The sequence below is a fragment of the Pungitius pungitius genome, chromosome 17 (assembly GCF_949316345.1).
Source record: "Pungitius pungitius chromosome 17, fPunPun2.1, whole genome shotgun sequence".
In the NCBI taxonomy this organism is placed as follows: Eukaryota; Metazoa; Chordata; class Actinopteri; order Perciformes; family Gasterosteidae; genus Pungitius; species Pungitius pungitius.
The window spans coordinates 11,915,292-11,937,466 of NC_084916.1; the positions used below are offsets into that span (position 1 = coordinate 11,915,292).

At 40.5% G+C, this 22,175-nt stretch overlaps 5 protein-coding genes and 1 pseudogene across 5 annotated transcripts in view; 5 read left to right on the forward strand and 1 right to left on the reverse strand.

Moving 5' to 3' along the window:
* Positions 1 to 5,014, forward strand: part of rapgef5a (Rap guanine nucleotide exchange factor (GEF) 5a) — a 39,896-nt gene extending 34,882 nt beyond the window's left edge. The window contains exons 20-26 of the mRNA XM_037474000.2: positions 214 to 392; positions 474 to 564; positions 644 to 694; positions 824 to 911; positions 1,026 to 1,090; positions 1,691 to 1,745; positions 2,036 to 5,014. Of these exons, the coding sequence (XP_037329897.2) occupies positions 214 to 392; positions 474 to 564; positions 644 to 694; positions 824 to 911; positions 1,026 to 1,090; positions 1,691 to 1,745; positions 2,036 to 2,154 (648 nt within the window). The 3' untranslated portion in view covers positions 2,155 to 5,014. The remainder of the gene's footprint in view (positions 1 to 213; positions 393 to 473; positions 565 to 643; positions 695 to 823; positions 912 to 1,025; positions 1,091 to 1,690; positions 1,746 to 2,035) is intronic.
* On the reverse strand, positions 4,528 to 13,303 carry LOC119219562 (galactose-specific lectin nattectin-like; annotated as a pseudogene).
* On the forward strand, positions 6,151 to 6,793 carry LOC119219627 (C-type lectin BpLec-like). Its single transcript, XM_037474924.2, has one exon. The coding sequence runs from the start codon at positions 6,211 to 6,213 to the stop codon at positions 6,697 to 6,699; it is 489 nt and encodes a 162-aa protein (XP_037330821.1). The 5' UTR covers positions 6,151 to 6,210; the 3' UTR covers positions 6,700 to 6,793.
* LOC119219628 (galactose-specific lectin nattectin-like) lies at positions 10,300 to 10,852 on the forward strand. The gene has a single exon (XM_037474925.2). The coding sequence runs from the start codon at positions 10,332 to 10,334 to the stop codon at positions 10,815 to 10,817; it is 486 nt and encodes a 161-aa protein (XP_037330822.1). The 5' UTR covers positions 10,300 to 10,331; the 3' UTR covers positions 10,818 to 10,852.
* Positions 13,304 to 15,734: 2,431 nt separating the features above from the next.
* Positions 15,735 to 16,400, forward strand: LOC119219561 (ladderlectin-like). The gene has a single exon (XM_037474826.2). The coding sequence runs from the start codon at positions 15,814 to 15,816 to the stop codon at positions 16,300 to 16,302; it is 489 nt and encodes a 162-aa protein (XP_037330723.2). The 5' UTR covers positions 15,735 to 15,813; the 3' UTR covers positions 16,303 to 16,400.
* Positions 16,401 to 21,108: 4,708 nt separating this feature from the next.
* LOC134107108 (ladderlectin-like) lies at positions 21,109 to 22,021 on the forward strand. Its single transcript, XM_062558492.1, is given in 1 exon segment — positions 21,109 to 22,021. A coding segment is annotated over 1 exon segment (489 nt). The 5' UTR covers positions 21,109 to 21,140; the 3' UTR covers positions 21,630 to 22,021.
* Positions 22,022 to 22,175: the final 154 nt, after the last annotated feature.

The following is a 22,175-nucleotide window of genomic DNA, read 5'->3' on the forward strand; positions in this document are numbered from 1 at the left end:
ACAGACGAAGAAACACCAGCTGCATCTTAAACCGCTACTTGAACTTAACGTTTATTTAGGAAATCTGGACGATGTTTTTCTTTTCTTATATTTTTGTGATTGTAAATGGATTTTTTTAGTGGAGTTTTTTTTTTTTTTTATACTGTTGGTCAAAATTGGGCCCAGATGATGGGCATTCCTCTAGAAACTCACACTCCCTCCCTCCACGTACAGCAAGAGCTCGCCTACTACACCCTCAGCCGCGTTCCTGGTACCGGCCACACGGCGGCGCTCTCGGTGCTGCTGCAGCGCTGCAACGAGGTCCAACAGTGGGTGATGTCCGAGGTGCTCATGTGCACGTCGCTCAACAAGAGGGTGCAGCTGCTCAAGAAGTTCATCAAGATCGCAGCACAGTAAGATCACTCAGACGAACCTTAAAGTGCATCCAAGCGCCGCGATGTGTTTGTTTAATAATGTTTTGTGTGTGTCCGTAGCTGTAAAGCCCAAAGAAATTTGAACTCTGCGTTTGCCATCATCATGGGTTTGAACACGGCAGCCGTGAGCCGACTGAACCAAACCTGGGAGGTAAGTGTTTGTGTGGCTGCGTTTAGTGAATTAGTCTAAGTGTTTCCAACTGGATTCTGACCCAATGCCTTCCTTCCAGAAATGTCCGGGGAAGTTCAAGAAGCTTTTCTCAGAGTTGGAGCTCATCACGGTGAGATTTAAAAAGCTGGAAGTGCATTCCTCTTTTTTTAAATCTGATAATCTCTTCTCCTTTTATGATGCTTTCTTTTCACTTTGTTTTTTTTCTCTCTTTTGCATCTTCCCCCTCACCCTTCTTTAGGATCCATCTCTGAATCACAAGGCCTATAGGGAAGCCTTCAAGAAGATGAAGCCTCCCAAGATCCCTTTCATGCCTCTTCTCCTGAAAGGTATCATCTCTAACTCCAACACACACACACACACACACACACACACACACATACAGACACTTAATTGCTTATGAATAATGAACCAAAGTTAAAGCACTTGTCTTCTGCTCCTAGATATCACATTCATTCACGAGGGAAATAAGACCTTCCATGACAACCTTGTCAACTTTGAGAAGCTGGTAAGTTGAGTCAGTTTATTAAAAGATATTTTTGTGTTTGAGTGACCCACAGACAAGGCCACATATTCAAATTCGGTTTATCAAAATTAGATGGGTGAAATGATTCTATTGATTTCTTCTTATTACATTCATAACAAGATGAGTTGCATCAAGAGGCGACTGATTGATCACCTTGACTTGTTGGATCATTATAGCCTTCTGCTGCAGATCACTTTTTATCCACCCATTAACACACATGGATGGAAGCGTGCTGCAAAGACCATCGCTTAACCAGTGAGGGTAATTAGCAGTTCAGTGTCTTTCCCGAGGCTACTTCTACATGTGGACTGGGGATACAATTGGCAACCCGGTAATTAGTGGACAAACATCTCCACCTACTGAGCCACAGCTGCTCTCGTCATGTTTTGGCTTCCCGGTGATTAATCAGAGCCGAATGTGGCCTAAAGTGAAGTGTGAATCACTGAATCAAGAAAACAATCAGCAGATGAATCAAAGGTTTCAAATATGTATAGTAAGTGTACTATAGTAAGTGTTATGATGCAGGACCAATCAGATTGTGACTGTTTGGTTTTGTTCTGACGTCTTCTCCTAAACCAACAGCATATGATCGCAGAGACAGTGCGGATGATTCGCCACTGCCAAAGCGACCAGCCAGGTGAGTCTTCTCTTTGTTGCTGAAAGGATCCTGAACCCACCAATCATAAGAAGGACTGGCCTACAGGCTCCTCCCTCTTCGTTTTGAATGAGGCTCTGATGCTCGGGGAGATTCATTGTGAGGAATCTGGCGCTACCTGACGCTGAGTCACTGTACTGCACCTGCACCACTCGGTTCCCTCTGACAGTCTCTAAGCAACCATTTTGCACTCTGTGTTTGTATGCGTGTGTTCCCCAGCAGTCAAAACTCTTTTGTGTGACTAATGTGCGTGTTTTGTGTCGGTCTTTTAGGCAACGAGGTAATTGGGGTCGACAGTGCGGAGGTGAGGGCGAGCGTTCATTACCTGCACATTATCGACAATCAACAGACGCTTTTCGAGCTGTCGCACAAGCTCGAGCCCCGTGCTTGAAGACACACACACACACACTTACCCTCACAGACGCACAACAACAAACCCACTGGGCACCGTGGAGATGCCACCACCGCGTATGTGTGGCACGGAGAACGCTTTTCACTGCACAATTCGACACACTGACACACACACACACACACACACACTACTACAAAGTCACAGCACCAGCCGGGGAGCCGAGAGGACAATGAGCTGCCATGTGGACCTGTGAAGACAAAGCTGCACTCCTCCTGTGCTCAAGAGGCGTTACGACACTGATTCTAAGGGGTAAATGGTTCAAGACTGAATGCTGTGTGAAGAGATGAATCAGCAAGACAGAGGGAGCCAAACTGAGACAAAGAGAAGAGGAGGCTGTCATTCGTTTGTATCTTTTGGACTGAATAGTGTTGTCATAGTGATACGTTATGGGCCTGTTTAGCAGGTGGAATGTTTCTTTATTTCTTTTCCTCACTGATCTTCAGATGTGAGCCCTCAGTGAGCAACAACAGGTGAAACATCAACAGCGTCTGGTACGTGAAGGAGGCTTTGTGAGGTTTTTATTGACTGACTGTGATGTTGGAAACACTCGAGCTCTCCTGAACGTCCAGAGTTCATAAACGGTTGATGAGAATGTCGTTGTTTTTTTGTTCTCCTTTCCAGGTCCTAGTTGAGACTCCTCGTGCACTCTTTGCTATGATGTTTTTCTGTAATTTTTCATTGTATATAATGTGGACTTATATATATATATATATGCATATATATATATCAGTGCCAAACGTAATACCGAGGCCGCAGATCAATTGGTTTGTTTAACATTTTAATTTCCTTAATTGAGCCCTGCAAGGACGTCTTATCCGTGATCATGTACATCAGATCAGACCGTTCGCAGAAATACTTTCTGACATCATGACGACTGATTTCAGGCTGTTTTGTGTTTGTATTACTTCTCGTGTTGCTATGGAAACAGCCCCATCACAGAGCTTTTTTTTCATTTCTTATCAACAGAGAAGTTAAGCACCTCAGACCTCTGTTAAGACATAGCTTTGTTCAACAAGATCATGTTCATGAGGAGATTCTGACATTTAATCTTACTGACTGAAAATATCAACTGGTCTTGGTGTTAAATGTCTGTTACAACTAACACAGGTTGTGGACCGAATAATGGAAGCACAAGGGCAGAGTAAGACCAAGTGTTACAGGTTTGGTTAACTCTACCATTTCAAAATGCCCATCCTTTCTGCTTCTTGTTGATATTTGTTTATTATTCAAATCACTGAGGGACCCGTCTCTCTTGTTTCTAATCTTAGTCCAGTCACTAGGAAAGAAATGCTGCATGGAATGAGGAACCATTTACAAATAAAAAAATTAGGGACAATGATACATACAAATTAAGACTAAAAACATCACATCTGGTAGAACTTCTTAGGGTTATTTTGTCCTTGCCCTATTTATGGTCATGCATTGCCAGTCACTTGAGAGGTGCATTTCTGCTGAGTTGCAAGATAAACCCTAAATGTTATGTAGCAATGCATATCCTGCATTGTTCGGATAATTGGCTTGAAAACACGGGGCCAAAGTGCAAAACGGGACGGAATGTCGTCACTGAGCCTTTCAGAGCTCATGGCTGCTTCCTTCTGATCATCATGAATCTAATGGACACGGGCGGAGTGAGTTATTGGGGAGCTTCAGAGCCAGAAACACCTTTTTGGACCATTATAGGAAGAATATTCCTATACTGATTAATGTAAAGACTCACTTCTACATATCATTTGTATGGTGTGAGTTGCTTAGTCACTGTGCTTTAGAAGCACAGGCTCTTACCCAACAACAAACTTGATGCTCTGATGCAGGGACAGTTTCGTTTCGCATTTGAGTTTTGTGGAAAGCGGATTAAGTGTTAAATGTGAATCTTGAGGTTGTTTCTCCCCGGGAGTTAAGCATATCCACAAATAGTTCATAAACATTCATGTCAGACAATGACACGAAGACTCGTTGACTATGTAACCTTTGCTGTAGGTTTAAATGTTTCTATCATCGGTTGGACCAGACAAAGTAAAGCTGTGCTGTGGCAGAGTCGTGACTCCAGCAACAAGTCGTTTTATTCCTTCTAACTTTATTCGCCTCTTTTTCAAACCAAGTCAGTGATTCTTCGAGTGTCATAGAAAGGCCTTGTGGTCGTCATCTTGATGAATAACCTGTACATGATGCACACGTTCACACACACAACTCTGCTCGTTGTGTTTACAGAGCAGTATAATTGTGCTATTTTACTTATTTATTGTAAGATATTTATGTATTTTAAAGTTGACAAAGATCCATGTGCCATGTTCAAAGGTTCAAAAATGTGCCGTTCATTCTTGAGGCGACGTGTTTGTGGTTGAAGCTGCAGCTCTAGAATGTGAAAGTACTTGCAGACATGTTTGTGGCCACTTGAGAGCAGCAGAAGAGCGAGTTGGTGTGAGACGCTTCTCTTTCCTCTGCTGTCAGATGCTGTGACGGACAGGAGACCAACACAAAGATGTCTTTAGTTTTATCAGCTGTATTCAAGACTGTGTAAAGTTACGTTTTTTTTTTTTTTTAAAGCAATGTCGTTTAAAACCTGTTTGCATGTTAAAACAGAAAAAAACACAAAGTTCACAATGCAAGATAGGACACATTGAAGGCTTTGTACTATTGTAATATTGTTGATGTGTAAATATATGCCCGTGTTTGGTTTGTTATTATTTATCAGTTGTAAATGTAAAGATAGTCAGCCACAAAGCAATATGTCTCCCCTTATGTTCTACTTTCTGACCGCTGAAGCCACGTGTCTTTTCTAAAGCAGCGTTTTATTATGTCAACATTTGACTAAAATTAATAAATGATAAGTTTTACGTGACATCCGAGTGCGCTCGTCTTTCTTTCCTTGGTGTGTGATCAGGTGCTGTGTAGACATTCGACCACTGATATCTAGTCAAAGTGAAGATTACAAAATGAGGTTAATTGGCTGTAACATACACATATTCATGCATAAAGCACATGGACTCATCCAATCACTTGATTCTGAGACCTTTGATCAAATAGAGGACTTGTCCTGCATCATTCTGATATTGGGGAGATCCTCAGCCTGCTTTTCTTGTGTTTCATTTTATCAATTCGAGATAGTAGGTTTGTACACAGTGCTCTCCTCCATATTCGTTGTTTGCCTGTCTTGGACCCCAATGGGTAAAGTTAAACTTTCGATCCATTAGACCACATCCATGCGCCTTCTTTCTGACGGTCACTCAGTCCATATCAGGTGTTTCCCTCAGCAGGGTCAAAGTTGTCTTCAACAAATGTTTCTTCTAGACTGTGGATTAACGCCATGTTGCCTCAAAGTGACACACATCAGATAATCGTCGGCCGGGTCGTCAGCACCACCCTCCCTATCACGAACCAAACGTGTGTTCTGAGCAACTTCCTCTTTGCGTTGTACTTTTTTTATTTAAAGACTTTTGTCAGAGTGAGCTTGTCTTTCTTTGGCATATAATCAGATGTTGTGTACATGTGTACGAGGGAAAGTGGTGACCAGGTGCAGGTTTCTCCATTCAGTATGTCAAATAAATATAGGAACACCACAACTGTTCCTTACACAGGACCACTACAGTATGTGAATATCTGATCATGGCGATAAATGTCTTACTAATTCTATTTGTGTAAAAGAAAAAACGGTACGTAAGACTGGTGTAGTAGGCAACAAATATACAGACATATATTTACTTTTTAAAATATTGTCTCTCTCAGGCTCTGTGGAGGATTACCTGCAATAAAGTGTTGTTTGAGGGGTCCTTCACAGCAGAGAGAATTCAAAACTTAAGTGTAGATAAATCATCATTCTTAGGTAAAATCTCCAAGTGAGCCTGTCAGTTTATTTTGGCTTTTATCCAGATAAGGTTTGCTATCTGAAAGAGTTTGCAGAGTCCATCTGACCAATGACATCGTGGCGACAGTGAAAACACCCAATCTGGATCTTATATAAGAAAGCAGAGTCATTGGTCTCATTAATGTTCTCGATCTCGTCCAACGTTGCAGATCAACTTCTAAAGAGACACCAGCATGCTCCTGTTGCTCTTCTTGTTGGGTCTGGCTCTGGGTGCCGTGTGTCCTTCTGAAGACCCTCCACTTCAACTCCAGCGGGGCGACTGTCCCACGTTCTGGTTCACCTTCAACGGCCGCTGCTACAAGTACTTTGCCACACGTATGAACTGGGCCGATGCAGAGCTCTATTGTCTGTCACTTGGAACCAACCTGGTGTCAATCCACAGTGAAGAAGAACAGTCGTTCGTTGAAGAACTGATCAAGAACTTTGACCCTGCTGAGGGAAACACCTGGTTGGGACTGAGTGACAATCACAAAGAAGGAGCATGGATGTGGACTGATGGATCGAAAGTCGAATTTACCTATTGGGGCCCAGAACAGCCAGACAACGAATATGAAAGGGAGCACTGTGTCCAAACCAACTATCTCGGCTTGAAGAGTTGGTACGACTGGCCCTGTTCTCATAATGTCCCTTTTGTTTGTGCATCTCGTCTAAGCTCTTCTTAAGAACTGAGGTGTTCAACATGTCTGATGGAAACTGGTCACAGTTCACTTGTTGTTCTGTTGACATTAATTTTAGCCTCTACAATAAAGACATGAATGCTCACTTGTGTGTAGACTTTGTTTCACAAATATTCAATTTTGATTAATTGGCTATTCACAAATAGAACTCCTGTCAATCAAAAGATCAAAAGATTTCCTCGCCTTTTTCATTTTCAATTAAAAAAGAAAAAGCCACATACAGACAAAATGAAAACTAACCCACAGATTTACGTGTACAAGGAAAAGCGTTGACCAGGTGCAGGTTTTTTCATCCAGTGTGTATGTCAAATAGATATGGGAACACCACAACTGTTCCAAGAAGAGGAACACCACAGTATGTGAATATCTCATCATGTCGATAAAACTCAGCATTTGCTACTCGCTCACTAATGAACTCACACTGTTTTGAGTTTAGAGCAACACAAAATGATTAATATGTTGTTGTGTATCAGAGACAGCACTAAAGACTGGTGTAGTAACCAACAAACATAGACATAGATATACTTTTTAAAATATCTTTTAATACATAATTTGTGAGTCATTGGTCTCATTAATGTTCTCGATCCCGTCCAACGTTGCAGATCAACTTCTAAAGAGACACCAGCATGCTCCTGTTGCTCTTCTTGTTGGGTCTGCGTCCTTCTGATGACCCTCCACTCCAACTACAGCGGGGCGAGTGTCCCACGTTACACTACAGTATGTGAACATCTATTGAAAAACATTTTGAATTTGTGTTCTTCATTTATCCAAAGACAGATGGTTAATGCTATAAATTCAAGCAACCCCCAAACCAAATGTAATTATTAGGGCCGGGACTCGATTAAAAATATTAATCTAATTAATTAGAGGCTTTGTAATTAATTAATCGAAATTAATCGCATTTTAATTGCATAAATATTTGACCTGAGAACAGTGAGAAGTCATTTTTTTCACATGGATTTTTATTTTTGTTCAACCAATTCCAGTGTAGCAATAGCATATTTAGAAATATAGTACTTTCAGAAATTCAGGTAGCCTATAGGTAAGTAGACCTTCTGTAAACTAGGTTTTTTTAAGTAGACCACAATACTTTCAAGTACATTCAGAACATTGGTTATTTTTTCAGACGTGGACTTAGTTACCCTGGTCCTTAAACCAGTCATCTGGTGCAGGGTGGGTTGGGTGTGGGTCCTTGTAACGTCCACGCTAGCTGCTAATTGTTTTGCGTTGAGGTGATACTTGAGGCTCGATGTGAATTCCTTGTTGCGTAGCTTGCACACAACCACGCTCTTATCGACGCTTCCATCCATTTGTTTTTTATAATAGAATTTCCCATTCACGGGGCCACCCGACACGGTCTCGTCAGCTTCTTCGTTCATGTTCACTGTGGTTTGTTGTTGTCTGAAGTCATGAACGCTAGTTGGTGCTCCAGTATAATCGGTCCGCCGAAACTCATCCAGTGAGAAACGTTCCGCGGTGCAAAAAATAAGTGTAAAAATGCGTAAAAAATGTTTAATGTGTTATTTTTTTGTGTAATTAATTAATCTTAATTCACATTCTAATTAATTAATCCTAATTAACGCGCTAAAGTCCCGGCCCTACTAATTATTAATTGATTTCGGTCGCAGACATGATTTAGAATAAGTTAACAGTTAATAAGTTGACTTTGGCTGAAGCCAGTCTGACGACATGGTCTCTCACTGGGAGGCAGACTGAAACCAACGACTGGCGCTTTAAAGACGGAAATTGGAAATGGAAACTTTTTCAAATTAAAAAAAAAAAATGTTCCTATGGTTTCTTCCCTTCTTTCCTCATTAAGGGGTTTTTCATTTTTAGATAATTCTTTCCCGACGTTTCAGCCCTCAAGCAAATTTATAATTTGCAATTTTGGGCTATGCAAGATAAGATTCATTTAATTTAATTTAATTTATTTTTCATACCTGCTCTAGTCTCTGTGTGTTGGATAGATACAGTTGTGGTCAACAGTTTACATACACTTGTAAAGAACATAATGTCATGGCTCTCTTGAGTTTCCCGTTATTTCCACAAGTCTGAATTTTCTCTAATAGAGTGATTGGAACAGATACCTCTTTGTCACAAAAAACATTCATGAAGTTTGGTTATTTAATGACTTAATTATGGCTTAACAGAAAAAGTGACAAAATCTGCTGGGTCAAAAATATACATACAGCAACATGAATTAGCAATTTTGGTGACTTAGAAAGTTGTGTCAATGAAATGAGCTTCCTAGCATGGCCTCTTAACTTCTTGTGAGTGATTATGAGTGACTTCTCTGAGGCCATTTAAATAAGGCTCATTGGATACAAACGCTACAATGGGAAAGTCAAAGGAGCTCAGCACGGATCTGAATAAGCGAATCATTAACTTGAACAAGTCAGGAAAGTCACTTGGAGCCGTTTCAAAGCGGCTGCAGGTCCCAAGAGCAACAGTGCAAACAATTGTTTGTCAGCATAAAGTGCATGGCACTGTTTTGTCACTGCCACCATCAGGAAGAAAACGCAAACCTCCTGTGGGAAGCGGATGCAATCTCCAGCAGTCGCCCCGGATTTGTGCAGCAAATGCGTTTTATTTGGCCTCTTCGTCGGTTATTACAGGAGCATGCTGGTGTCTCTTTAGGAGTTGATCGTATTCACGACCTTCAGTAGTGACCTTACCATTGCAAACCTTTCTATTTTTTCTGGGATGAGTGTTAATTTCCCTTCCAATTGGTCATTGATGCTCGAGGGTGTTGGGGATCAACAATCATCACGACCTGACCCACGAACAAGTTCTCCATGTCGGTTTCCCACTTTTGCCATTGTTTATAGGTTTGGAAGATTATAGCGAACGAAGGCTGTCCAGGAACGATGGACCAGGATCTGACTGTGACGCCGTCTTCTTCTGCCAAGGAGTTCGCTTGTACTGTAGTACAGTAGACTGCCTGAGGAAGGGAGGAGTCAGGCCGCCCCGTCAGTAGCATGTTTGGTGTGAATGGGTCCGGATCAGCAAGGTCTGAGTTTTTGGACTTTTTCTTTTTTATTAAACTTTTGAATCCAAACACTCCTCACAGGTACTAGTACTTTATACAGTATATGATCATGCTTGGTCTGTTATTATTTATCAGTTGTAAAAGAAAAAAATAGTCTTTTCTAATGCTGCATTTTAATATGTCCACATTTGACTGACATTTTTTATGTCTGAGTGAGTTTGTCTTTCTTTGGTGTCTGATCAGGTGTTCTGTACACGTGTACCATCCAGTGTGTGTGTCAGATAAACATGGGAACACCACAACTGTTGCAATGGCAGGAACACCACAGTATGTGAATATCTCATCATATTGATAAAACTCAACATTTTCTACACACTCACTAATGAACTCACACTGTTTTGAGTTTAAATCTCATTTTGAGTCAGAGCAACACAAAGTTAGTAGTTAGTATTAGGATTAGGATCATAATTTTGATGTCAAATCTGCAGGTGAGCCTGTTGACCAATGACATCGTGGAGACAGTGAAAACACCCAATCAGGATCTCATATAAGAAAGCTGAGTGATTTGTCTCATCCATTTTCTCGATCACGTCCAACGTTACAGATCAACTCCTAAAGAGACACCAGCATGCTCCTGTTGCTCTTCTTGTTGGGTTTGTCTCTGGGTGCCGTGTGTCCTTCTGAAGACCCTCCACTTCAACTCCAGCGGGGCGACTGTCCCACATCATGGTTCAGCTTCAGCGGCCGCTGCTACAAGTACGTTGGCACAGCGATGAACTGGGCCGATGCAGAGATCCATTGTGTGTCACTTGATGCCAACCTGGTGTCAATCCACAGCGAAGAAGAACAGATGTTTGTTAAAACCCTGATCAAGAACTTTGACCCTGCTGAGGGACGCACCTGGATTGGACTGAGTGACAATCACAAAGAAGGCACGTGGATGTGGTCTGATGGGTCAAGAGTTGACTTTACCTATTGGGCCAAAGGACAGCCAAACTACTACGATAGAAGACAGCGCTGTGTCGAAACCAACTTTTCCTACAAGAAATGGAACGATCACTTCTGTTCTTATAATGTCCCCTTTGTTTGTGCATCACGTCTTAGCTGTCCTTAGCAACTGAGATGTTCAACATGACTGATTGATAGGGGTCACGGTTCACTTGATGTTCTGTTGACATTCATTTTTGCCTCTACAATAAAGACATGAATGTTCACTTGTGTGTAGACTTTGTTTCACAAATATTCAATTTTGATTCATGTTGTCTATTCACAAATGGAACTCCTGCTGTTCATCAAAGGGAGCCACATTTGGCCAAAATGAAAACTAACCAGTCAGTTACTAGTCAGTCCGCCTTGCAAAAAATATTCATAAAGCAGTAAATAAGGTCCAAATCAGTTCTTATCTGCCGTCTGATGATAACAGGTCGGAATTGTAATTCTTTTTCTAAAGCACTGTAGTCTCAAGAGTCACTTGGTTTCCCAATGAGAATCTATGTGTCAAAATAGGAAAGGATTTGATTCAAAGAGCAAACTTAATAAAACATTTTTTACCATCCAAAACATCCACACCTTCCATATTACTTGTGTTTTCTTTTTCAATATATTTTTACATCACAAACTTTAATATTAAAATGAGAACTCTTCAGAGACAAATGTTACATGAGTCTTGCAGTGTAAATACTGTAGAGTTGTGTTACACACACTTTTAAGGAATGACCACTTCATCAGCTGAAGCTCTGTGTCTTTTCTAAAGCAGTTTGATTATGTCCACATTTGAATGAAATTCAAAAATGACAAGTTTTGCATGACATTTCTGAGTGATCTTGTCTTTCTTTGGTCTATGATCAGGTGTTGTGTACACGTCTACAAGGGAAAGTGTTGACCGTGTGCAGGTTTTTCCATCCAGTATGTGTGTCAAATAAATATGGGAACAACACAAATTACTTCAAACAAAAATGAAATTGACTTAAAGGAAGTTTGGACAAGGGCAGGAAAAACACCTGAGCCTCCAAGTCAGGGTCACAGTGGGAAAAGACAAGAATTATCAAGAAAACCGCGACACCGAGGGACAGGAATCACGAAGGAAATTAGACAAACAATGAGACAAAGGATACAAACAGCTTAAATACAATGGGAAGGTGAAGGTGATCGGACTCAAGAAGGAACCATTGGGGACCAAGCAGACCATCAATAGGGAGCGAAAAACACACCATTATTTCAGTTGCAAACATGATTTAGAATAAGTTGGGAGGCAGACTGAAACGACTGGGCGCTCTAAAGCTGGAAATAGAAAGCGAGGCGTCGTTTGACTTGCTGCGGCCAAATGTGCCATTGGAAAAGCCATTATGATTAGAAATGTATTTGTGGTGCATTAAAAACTATTTTAAAAACGTAATTCAAAATGTGGTTTTGCTTTTTTGAAAATCTTTGTTAGGCATTAAGCCTTGAGATTCAGAGCAAAACAAAGTAAGCCTTGCATGTTTGTTTAACAGAAACAGCAGTAAAGACTGGTGTAGTGAGCAACAAACATACAGACATAGATGTACCTTTTTAAACAGTCTCTGTGGAGGATTAACTGGAATAAAGTATGATGTTTGAGTGGGCCTTCACAGCAGAGAGAATTCAAAACAAAAATCTAGATAAATAATAACATGGATTATAATTTTCATGTGAAATATCTAAGTGAGCCTGTCCACTCAGCTTATTTTAAATTTCCCAACAGTGAGCCTGATGGTTTATTTTGGCTTATATCGAGATACTGTGTGCTATCTGAAAGTGTTCGCCAAGTTCAGCTGACCAATAACATCGTGGCGACAGTGAAAACACCCAATCTGGATCTCATATAAGAAAGCAGAGACATTCGTCTCATTAATTTTCTCGATCCCATCAAACGTTACAGATCATATCAGTATTTTAAAAAGTATATCTACTGTTCTTCTTGACTGTGGATTGACACCAGGTTGGCACCATTTGACACACAATGGATCTCTGCATCGGCCCAGGTCATCACTGTGCCAACCTACTGCTGAAGCTGAACCATGACGTGGGACATTCACCCTGCTGGAGTCGAAGTGGAGGGTCTTCAGAAGGACACACGGCACCCAGAGCCAGACCCAACAAGAAGAGCACCAGGAGCATGCTGATGTCTTGATCTGCAACGTTGGACGGGATCGAGAACATTATTGAGACAAAGATTGGGTGTTTTCACTATCGCCACAACGTCGACGGGAAGTCAAAGATGATCTGGAAGATCTAAACAAAACTGGTCTTCTGAGCAACTTCTTCTTTGCATTGTACTTTTATTCAAAGACTTTTACAGTTTTCACCAAGACATAGCAACTGTCTTCTGGATCGCTCTTGTTTTTCTTTCTTAAACACAATCAGCTTTTTACCTTCTGATGTTCATCTGTGGCAAAGTTAAAGGAATACCATATCCAACTTAAAAGAGTATTTAAAAAGAATTATGGAATTTGTCATATCAGCGTGAGCTGGTGGTCTCTAAAGTGTTTACTGGGGCATTTGTGTTCTGATAGCGTTTTCTATGCTGGGGGAGTGACGTGTTTCGGCAGATACCCTGTTTGTTTCTGGGCCTCAGCCCTGTGACTGTGCCTGATGGTGATTGGCATCGTCACAGGTCTGAGGCCGAGGCCAAAGTCGGTATCTGCCGAAACCCGTTTCTCCTCCAACAATGCAACATAGTTAGTGGCTTCAATGGAAATGTGTCAAAACAAAAAGTTTTGATCCAAAGAGCAAAATTGAATTTCATCTATTATTTTTTGGACTTTTTAAAAATGTAATATTTTAATCCAAACACTCTTCACACCTTCCATAGACGTTTTGTTACTATATACTTCTACGTTATACCCTTTAATATAGAAACTTTATAAAGACAAATGTTGAGTGAGTTTGTCTTTCTTTGGCTTTTGATCGGATGTTGTGTACTCGTGTACAAGTGTTGACCAGGTGCATGTTTTTCCATCCAGTCTGTGTGTCAGATAAATATGGGAACGCCACAACTGTTACAATGACAGGAACAGCACTGTACGTGAATATCTCATCGTGTTGATAAAACTCAACATTTTCTACACTTTTGAACACTCACACCTTCCATAGTACCTTGACGTCTTTGTTACGATATACTTTTACGTCATACACTTGAATATTGAAACAAGTACTTTATGGAGACAAATGTTAGTCTTGCAGCATAAATACTATAGAGTATCTAGTAGAAACTAAAAAATAACCATTTTATAAACAGCTGTATTCTGTCTCGGTGTCAGGATTCCACCTTCATCCCGTTCAACATCGCCTCCCACTCAATCCCATTCTCCTGCCTCTCATTCAATCACCCGATCCCTGTCACCTGACTACTAATCATCTTCACCTGAGCCCAATCACCAGCACTCCTTTATAACCCAACATGCATCACTCACCCGTTGTCTGATCTCGTCATTCCATGACCACAGACTCTCCGAGCTCACTTCCGTGTCTTCCCAGTTACCTACCTGAGCTTCCTGAAACTCCAGTCGTCATCGTCAGCTGTTCACTGCCCCCATCGGCATCTTCACCCGTCACGGAGCAAGCAGGACTCTTAGTTAAGTTAAGACTCTCCATCCACCCTGTGTCTATGCAACTTACTTTCCACTCGACGTCCGCATCGTTGCAACAATAAAACTGTATTTGAAACTCACCCCTCTGTTCTGTGTTTCAATACCTGACACTCGGGTACTTTGAAGACTTTGGAGTGTTTAAATATTGCTGATGTGTAAATACAATATATGTTCATGTTTGGTCTGGTTTTATTTATTAGTTGTAAATGACAAAATAGTCGTAAAGCCACGTGTCTTTTGTAAAGCAGCGTTTTATTATGTCCACATTTGACTGTAATTAATGAATTATAAGTTTCATGTATTTTATGTACATCTCTGAGTGAGCTTGTCTTTCTTTTGGAGTTTGGTCAGATGTCAGATGGTCAGATGGTCACGTGTACAAGGGAAGGTGTTGACCAGGTGCAGGTTTTTCCATCCAGTGTGTGTGCGTCAGATAACTATGGGAACACCACAACTGTTCCAATGACAGGAACACTACAGTATATATATATATATATGCTATTGATTAAAATTCTAATGAATCCTCACTGTTTTGAGATTGATCAGCATGAAGGTTGTATTAGTTGTCGGGGCTTTTAAATATTGTCCCACCCAAACTCTGTGGAGGGTAAAGTACAAAAAACTATGATTTTTTTTTTATTAAAAAGAAACCCAGCTCTTTATCTCCCATTATCTATCACAGACAAAATGAAAAAACTTCTCAAATCATTTGAACGGGACATTTCTTGAAGCTGAACAAGAACATGGGACACTTGCCCTGCTGTAGTTGAGATGGACAGTAATCAGAAGGACACACGGCACCCAGAGCCAGACCCAACAAGAAGAACAGGACCATCTTGATACTGACAAAATAAACCAACAGGACACATGGCTTCAGCTTATAAAATGATTATTTTTATAAGTGTGTAACTAAGTGTCTGTAACTACAGTATTTCTGCTGCCAGATATAACCTTTGTCTCTGATGAGTTCTCATTTCAATATAAAGTTTGCGATGTAAGAATATGGTAAAAATGGTTGAATGGTTTTTTTAGACCTAGATTCTCAATGGCAAACTAATTGACTCTTGACAACACTCCTTTAAGTCTTTCCATAGATCTTGAAAAAAAAAACAGATTTACGATTCTGACCTGTTATCATTTGACAGCAAGTAAGAACTGATGAGACACTGTAATATTTGAAAGTGTTCTCCAAGTCCATCTTAACTGCAATAAAGTATGTTGTTTGAGGGGTCCTTCACAGCAGAGAGAGTTCAAAACAAAAATCTAGATAAATCATCATTCTTATGTAAAATCTCCAGGTGAGCCTGTCGGTTTATTTTGGCTTTTATCCAGATACGGTTTGCTATCTGAAAGAGTTCACCCAGTCCATCTGACCAATGCCATCGTGGCGACAATAAAAACACCCAATCAGGATCTCATATAAGAAAGCTGAGTGATTTTTCTCATTCATTTTCTCAATCCTTTCCAACGTTGCAGATCAACTCCTAAAGAGACACCAGCATGCTCCTGGTGCTCTTCTTGTTGGGTCTGGCTCTGGGTGCCGTGTGTCCTTCTGAAGAGCCTCCACTTCAACTCCAGCGGGGCAACTGTCCCATCTTCTGGTACAGCTTCCAGGGCCGCTGCTACAAGTACTTTGCCACGCGTGTGACCTGGGCCGATGCAGAGATCCATTGTGTGTCACTTGGAACCAACCTGGTGTCAATCCACAGTCAAGAAGAACAGTCGTTTGTTGAATACCTGATCAAGAACTTTGACCCTGCTGAGGGATACACCTGGTTTGGACTGAGTGACACTCAGAAAGAAGGCGCATGGATGTGGTCTGATGGATCGAGAGTCGACTTCACCTTTTGGGGCCATGGACAGCCAGACAACACCGGTGGAAAGGAGCACTGTGTCCAAACCAACTCGAGCCACGTTCAGCGATGGAACGACTACGCCTGCTCTACTCTTTTGTCGTTTGTTTGTGCGTCTCGTCCAAGCTCTCCTTAGGAACTGAGGTGTTCAACATGTCTGATTGAACCTGGTCACAGTTCACTTGTTGTTCTGTTGACATTCATTTTGGCCTCTACAATAAAGTCATGAATGCTCACTTGTGTGCGTGTAGACTCTTTCATGAACATTCATTGTTTCATTAATGGCATAAACTCCTGTTGTCGATCAAATGGAGTATTTCCACACCTTTTAAAATCTCAATTCATGAGAAAAGTATAGACATGCACTTTTTTAGTCACTTCAATAACCCTCAACGTCAGGAATGTGGGAAATTCACATATAACTCCGATGGGTGATCAAAAGTACTCAAAATGAATGTAGACAATAAATATGATAAGATACATCCAGATCGCCGGACGAAGCGTTCGCAAGTCAGTGGTCGTTAACTGTGTGGAGCAACGCCAGGAATGCCGATTTGAAAACTTTATCTTTGACATTATCATGGCAAATAAAGATCATTTTTGATTGTATATAATGTCGACCTACATATATTTCAGTGATTCTTTGACTGATTGGTCAGAGCCGTGCTCCAAGGGTCATGCTGTGAATGGGTCGGGTCCAGTCTGCATCCAGGACATGGTCAAACCCTTCATTCCAACCCGCAAACTCCGCTCTGCATCTGCCAAGCTGCTTGTTCCTCCCTCTCTGAGAGAAAAGCACTCGGTGAGATCGCGACTCTTTGTTGTCTTGGCTCCCAGATGGTGGAATGAGCTCTCTGCTGACATTAGGACCGCAGAGAGCCTTTACATCGTCCGCCAAAAGTCCATGTGCCATGTTAAAAAATGTGCCGTTTCTTCTAGAGACGACGTGTTTGTGGTTGAAGCTGCAGTTCGAAAATGTGAAAGTACTTGCAGACATGTTTGTGGCCACTTGAGAGCAGCAGAAGAGCGAGTTGGTGTGACGATTTCTCTTTCCTCTGGTGTTAGATGTTGGACGGACAGGAGACCAACGCAAAGATGTCTTCAGTTTTCGGCTATATTCAAGACTGTGTAAAAGTTACATTATGTCGTTTAAAACCTGTTTGCATGTTAAAACAGAATATAAACCCACAAAGATCACAATTCAAAATTGGACACATTGAAGGCTTGTACTACTGTTATATTGTTGATGTATAAATATATGCCCGTGTTTGGTCTGTTACTATTTATCAGTTGAAAATTAAAAAATAGTCAAAAAGCTAAATGTCTCCCCTTGTGTCAGGGAGACATTTAGCTTTGTAAACATGGGAACACCACAACTGTTTCCTGTCACAGGAACACCACAGTATGTGAATCATACTTTTGATCAAATCTGCAGGTGGGCCTGTTGACCAATGACATCGTGGAGACAGTGAAAACACCCAATCAGGATCTCAGTGTTTCTGAGAGAGAGACAGAGACAGCAGCAAAGACTGGTGTAGTAAGAAAAAAACATACAGACATAGATATACTTTTTAAACTAATGTCTCCCTCGGGCTCTGTGGAGGATTAACTCTAAAGTATGATGTTTGAGGGGAGCCTTCACATGCAGAGATAATTCAGAACAAAAATACAGGTGAGCTTGTTGATCTATTTTGACTTACATTGAGATTCTGTGTGCTATATGAGAGTTTGCCAAGTCCATCTGACCAATGACATCGAGGCGACAGTGAAAACACCCAATCTGGATCTTATATAAGAAAGCTGAGACATTGGTCTCATTAATGTTCTCGATCAAGATCGCACATGGATGTGGTCTGATGGATCGAAAGTCGACTTTACCTATTGGTCCCACGGAGAGCCAAACAACGGATCTGGAAAGGAGCACTGTGTCCACACCAACTATCTCGGCTCGAAGAAATGGAACGACTGGACCTGTTATAGTAATATCCCCTTTGTTTGTGCATCTCGTCTAAGCTGTCCTTAGGAGATGAGATGTTCAGCATGACTGATTGAACTCGTCACTGTTCACTTGTTGTTCAGTTGACATGCAATTTGGCTTCTACAATAAAGACATGAATGCTCACTTGCTCACTTGTGTGTAGGCTTTTTTTCACAAACATTCATTTTGATTAATGTTAATGTTGTTGATGTGTAAATATATGCCCGTGTTTGTTTTTTAAATTATTTATCACTTGTAAATGAATAGATAGTCAGTCACAGAGCAATATGTCTCCCCTTGTGTCTTTTCTAAAGCAGCGTTTTATTATGTCAACATTTGACTAAAATTAATAAATGATAAGTTTTACGTGACATCCGAGTGCGCTCGTCTTTCTTTCCTTGGTGTGTGATCAGGTGCTGTGTAGACATTCGACCACTGATATCTAGTCAAAGTGAAGATTACAAAATTAGGTTAATTGGCTGTAACATACACATATTCATGCATAAAGCACATGGACTCATCCAATCACTTGATTCTGAGACCTTTGATCAAATAGAGGACTTGTCCTGAATCATTCTGATATTGGGGAGATCCTCAGCCTGCTTTTCTTGTGTTTCTCTTTCTTTCCCTCTCCTGCTGTGTCCTCAGTTGGTCTCTCTGTGTTTGTGTGTGTAGTTATTGACCTGCTGTCCACCTGGATCTCTGTGTCGGCTATCAGCTCGTCACCTCTTCGGTAGTTAAATCCCCCCCCCACCCGAGTTGTTTCAACAACAGCAGTAATTGCGAGTTTTATTATGTCCACATTTGACTGAATTGAATAAATTATGTTTTGTTTTGATTAATATTGGCTATTCACAAATTCTTGTTATTGATCAAATTGAGTGTTTTTTTGATAATCTAGTAAAATGTAGCTTGGAAGTATGAACATACACTTTTTTACTTCAATAACCTCAATGTCATGAATGTTGGAAATTTCCACATAACTCTGATTGTTGATCATAGGGACTCAAAATGTATTTAGATGATAAATCTGATAACAAAATAAATACCGATACCATGAAAATAATGTTACAGTCCACAGGTTTTGTGGTAATAGAGTTAGACATGTTAAAGCCTTGTTATTGCATCAACATGTTAACTCAACAAATTTTAAATAAAATATCACTGTGTGTGGAGATCTATTATCCACCTGCTCTGAATATAAATATACAGACACGCCATTGATATGCCATTGTTTATCAGTATTTCCCTAGAAGAGGTGCCATCACACATCTTACCTAATGAGAGCATTTGGGAGGTGGGCCTTATACTGCTGCAACGGCTCAACTGAACTGTAGAGATTACTTTTCATTCTAAATCTCTTCCAGACAGCAGAAAAGAAATCTACAAAACCATAATCAATTTTGAACAACCTATAATAACATCAGTATCAAAACTGAAGAGGAAATGCTTCAAACTATCTCAAAATTCTGTGCATGATGGCTTGAGTGCTAATGATTAAGACCTCTATATTGGGACTTTCTAATCTAACGTAATCTAATCTTTCTGAACATACAGTATCACATCACATGGCAATAACTCTTGTTTCAGCAAGAAAGATAACTGTCATAGACACAACAGTAAAATGACCACAGTTTTGCGTACAACATCAAGCAACAAAGGGAGAAACCAGACTACTGACCACATGCCTTAACTCTGAATGCCATAAAAGACCCTTAAAAGATTATGTAGTGAAATTATCATACACGCATGATCCTTCCCTGTCCTGTTGACTAATGCAAACAGACCAAACACAATATTATCAAAAGTTTAAATTGAAATGACCCAAGAAGACCGTTAATGTTGTTGGAGAAGGACATAACAGAAGGGGAGCAGTGAAAGGGAATGAGATCAGGGGGAGAAAGAGAATGAGAGGAGAACATTTTTAATCTGAAAGAATAATTGTGGACTTAAATATAAAGACTTTCTAGTTGCAATGTGTAAACAGCTGCCTCTGTCTCGTCTCTGCTGAGCTCACAGCAGCGTGCTGTTTTGTGCAAGAAGAGTTATTGTGGCCTGCTGTTTTTAAGTTTAGTTTAGTTTGCCTCTAAAGATAAGACTGTGTTTGTTTGTTCCGGTAACTATAACTTTTACATTGTACACTTTAATAAAGAAACATTTTACATCCATTTTATTAATCACCTAGAGATTTGTTTTGAATTCGCTCTGCTGTAAAGGACCCTTCAAACATCATACTTTATTGGAGTTAATCCTCCACAGAGCCTGAGAGAGAGAATATTTTAAAATGTTCCTGTGATTAGAACAGTTGTGGTGTTCCCATATTTATCTGACGCACACACACTGGATGTAAAAACCTGCACCTGGTCACCACTTTTCCTTGTACACGTGTACACAACAACTGATTATATGCCAAAGAATGACAAGCTCACTCAGACATGTCACATAAAACTTTATTTATTCATTACAGGCAAATGTGGACACAACAAAACGCTGCTTTAAAAAAGTGTCTGAAACAAAACTCTATGCCAGATATAACTTGAAGAGTTGTCATTTCTATGTTAATGTTTGCGATGTAAACATATTTGAAAAACAAAATCAAGTAATATGCAAGGTGTGAGGAGGGTTTGGATAGTAAAAAAAACAAAAGAAAATCCAATAATTTGTGAATTAAGCTTGCTCTTTGGATCAAATCCTTTTATTTTGACACCAAGATTTTCATTGGAAAACTAATTCACTCTTGGGACTACAGTGCTTTTGTCTATGGATCTTGAAAAAAAAAGATTTACGATTCTGACCTGTTATCATTAGACGGCAGATAAGATTCGATAGAATACTGTGTGCTATATGAGAGTTCGCCAAGTCCATCTGACCAATGACATCGTGGCGACAGTGAAAACACCCAAACTGGATCTCATATAAGAAAACAGAGACATTGGTCTCATTAATTTTCTCGATCTCGTCCAACGTTGCAGATCAACTTCTAAAGAGACACCAGCATGCTCCTGTCACTCTTCTTGTTGGGTCTGGCTCTGGGTGCCGTGTGTCCTTCTGAAGAGCCTCCACTTCAACTCCAGCGAGGCCAGTGTCCCATGTTCTGGTTCACCTTCAACGGCCGCTGCTACAAGTACTTTGCCACACGTATGAACTGGGCCGATGCAGAGCTCCATTGTGTGTCACTTGATGCCAACCTGGTGTCAATCCACAGTCAAGAAGAACAGATGTTTGTCACAACCCTGATCAAGAACTTTGACCCTGCTGAATGACGCACCTGGATTGGACTGAGTGACATTCACAAAAAAGGCAGATGGATGTGGTCTGATGGATCGAGAGTCGACATTACCGTTTGGAGCCAAGGAGAGCCAAACAACTCCGGTGGAAAAGAGCATTGTGTCGAAACCAACGATGTCCAAAGGACACAATGGAACGACTTGCCCTGTTCTTATAATTCTCCCTTTGTTTGTGCATCTCGTCTAAGCTGTCCGTAGAAGATCAGATGTTCAACATGACTGATTGATATTGGTCACAGTTCACTTGTTGTTCTGTTGTCAAGCATTTTGGCCTCTACAATAAAGACATGAATGCTCACTTGTGTGTAGACTTTGTTTGACAAATATTCAATTTTGATTAATGTTGGCTATTCACAAATGGAACTCCTGCTGTTCATCAAAGGGAGAATTTCCACACCTTTTTTAATCTCAATTAAAAGAAGAAAATGATGAAATGAAAACTAACCCACAGATTTTGAGTCAGTCTGCATTGCAAAAACATATTCATGAAACAGTAATTAAGGTCCAAGTGGGTTCTTATCTGCCGTCAAATTATAACAGGTCGGAATCGTAAATCTTTTTTTTTTTTTCAGGATCCATGGACAGACCTGAAGCACTGTAGTCTCACTAGATATAGTATTTACAGGTCAAACTCGAAAAATCAGAATATCGTCGATATATATATAGCCATAATCATAAAAATGATAAAAAATAAAGGCTTGAAATATCTCACTTTGCATATAATGAGTCTATATAATGTATTAG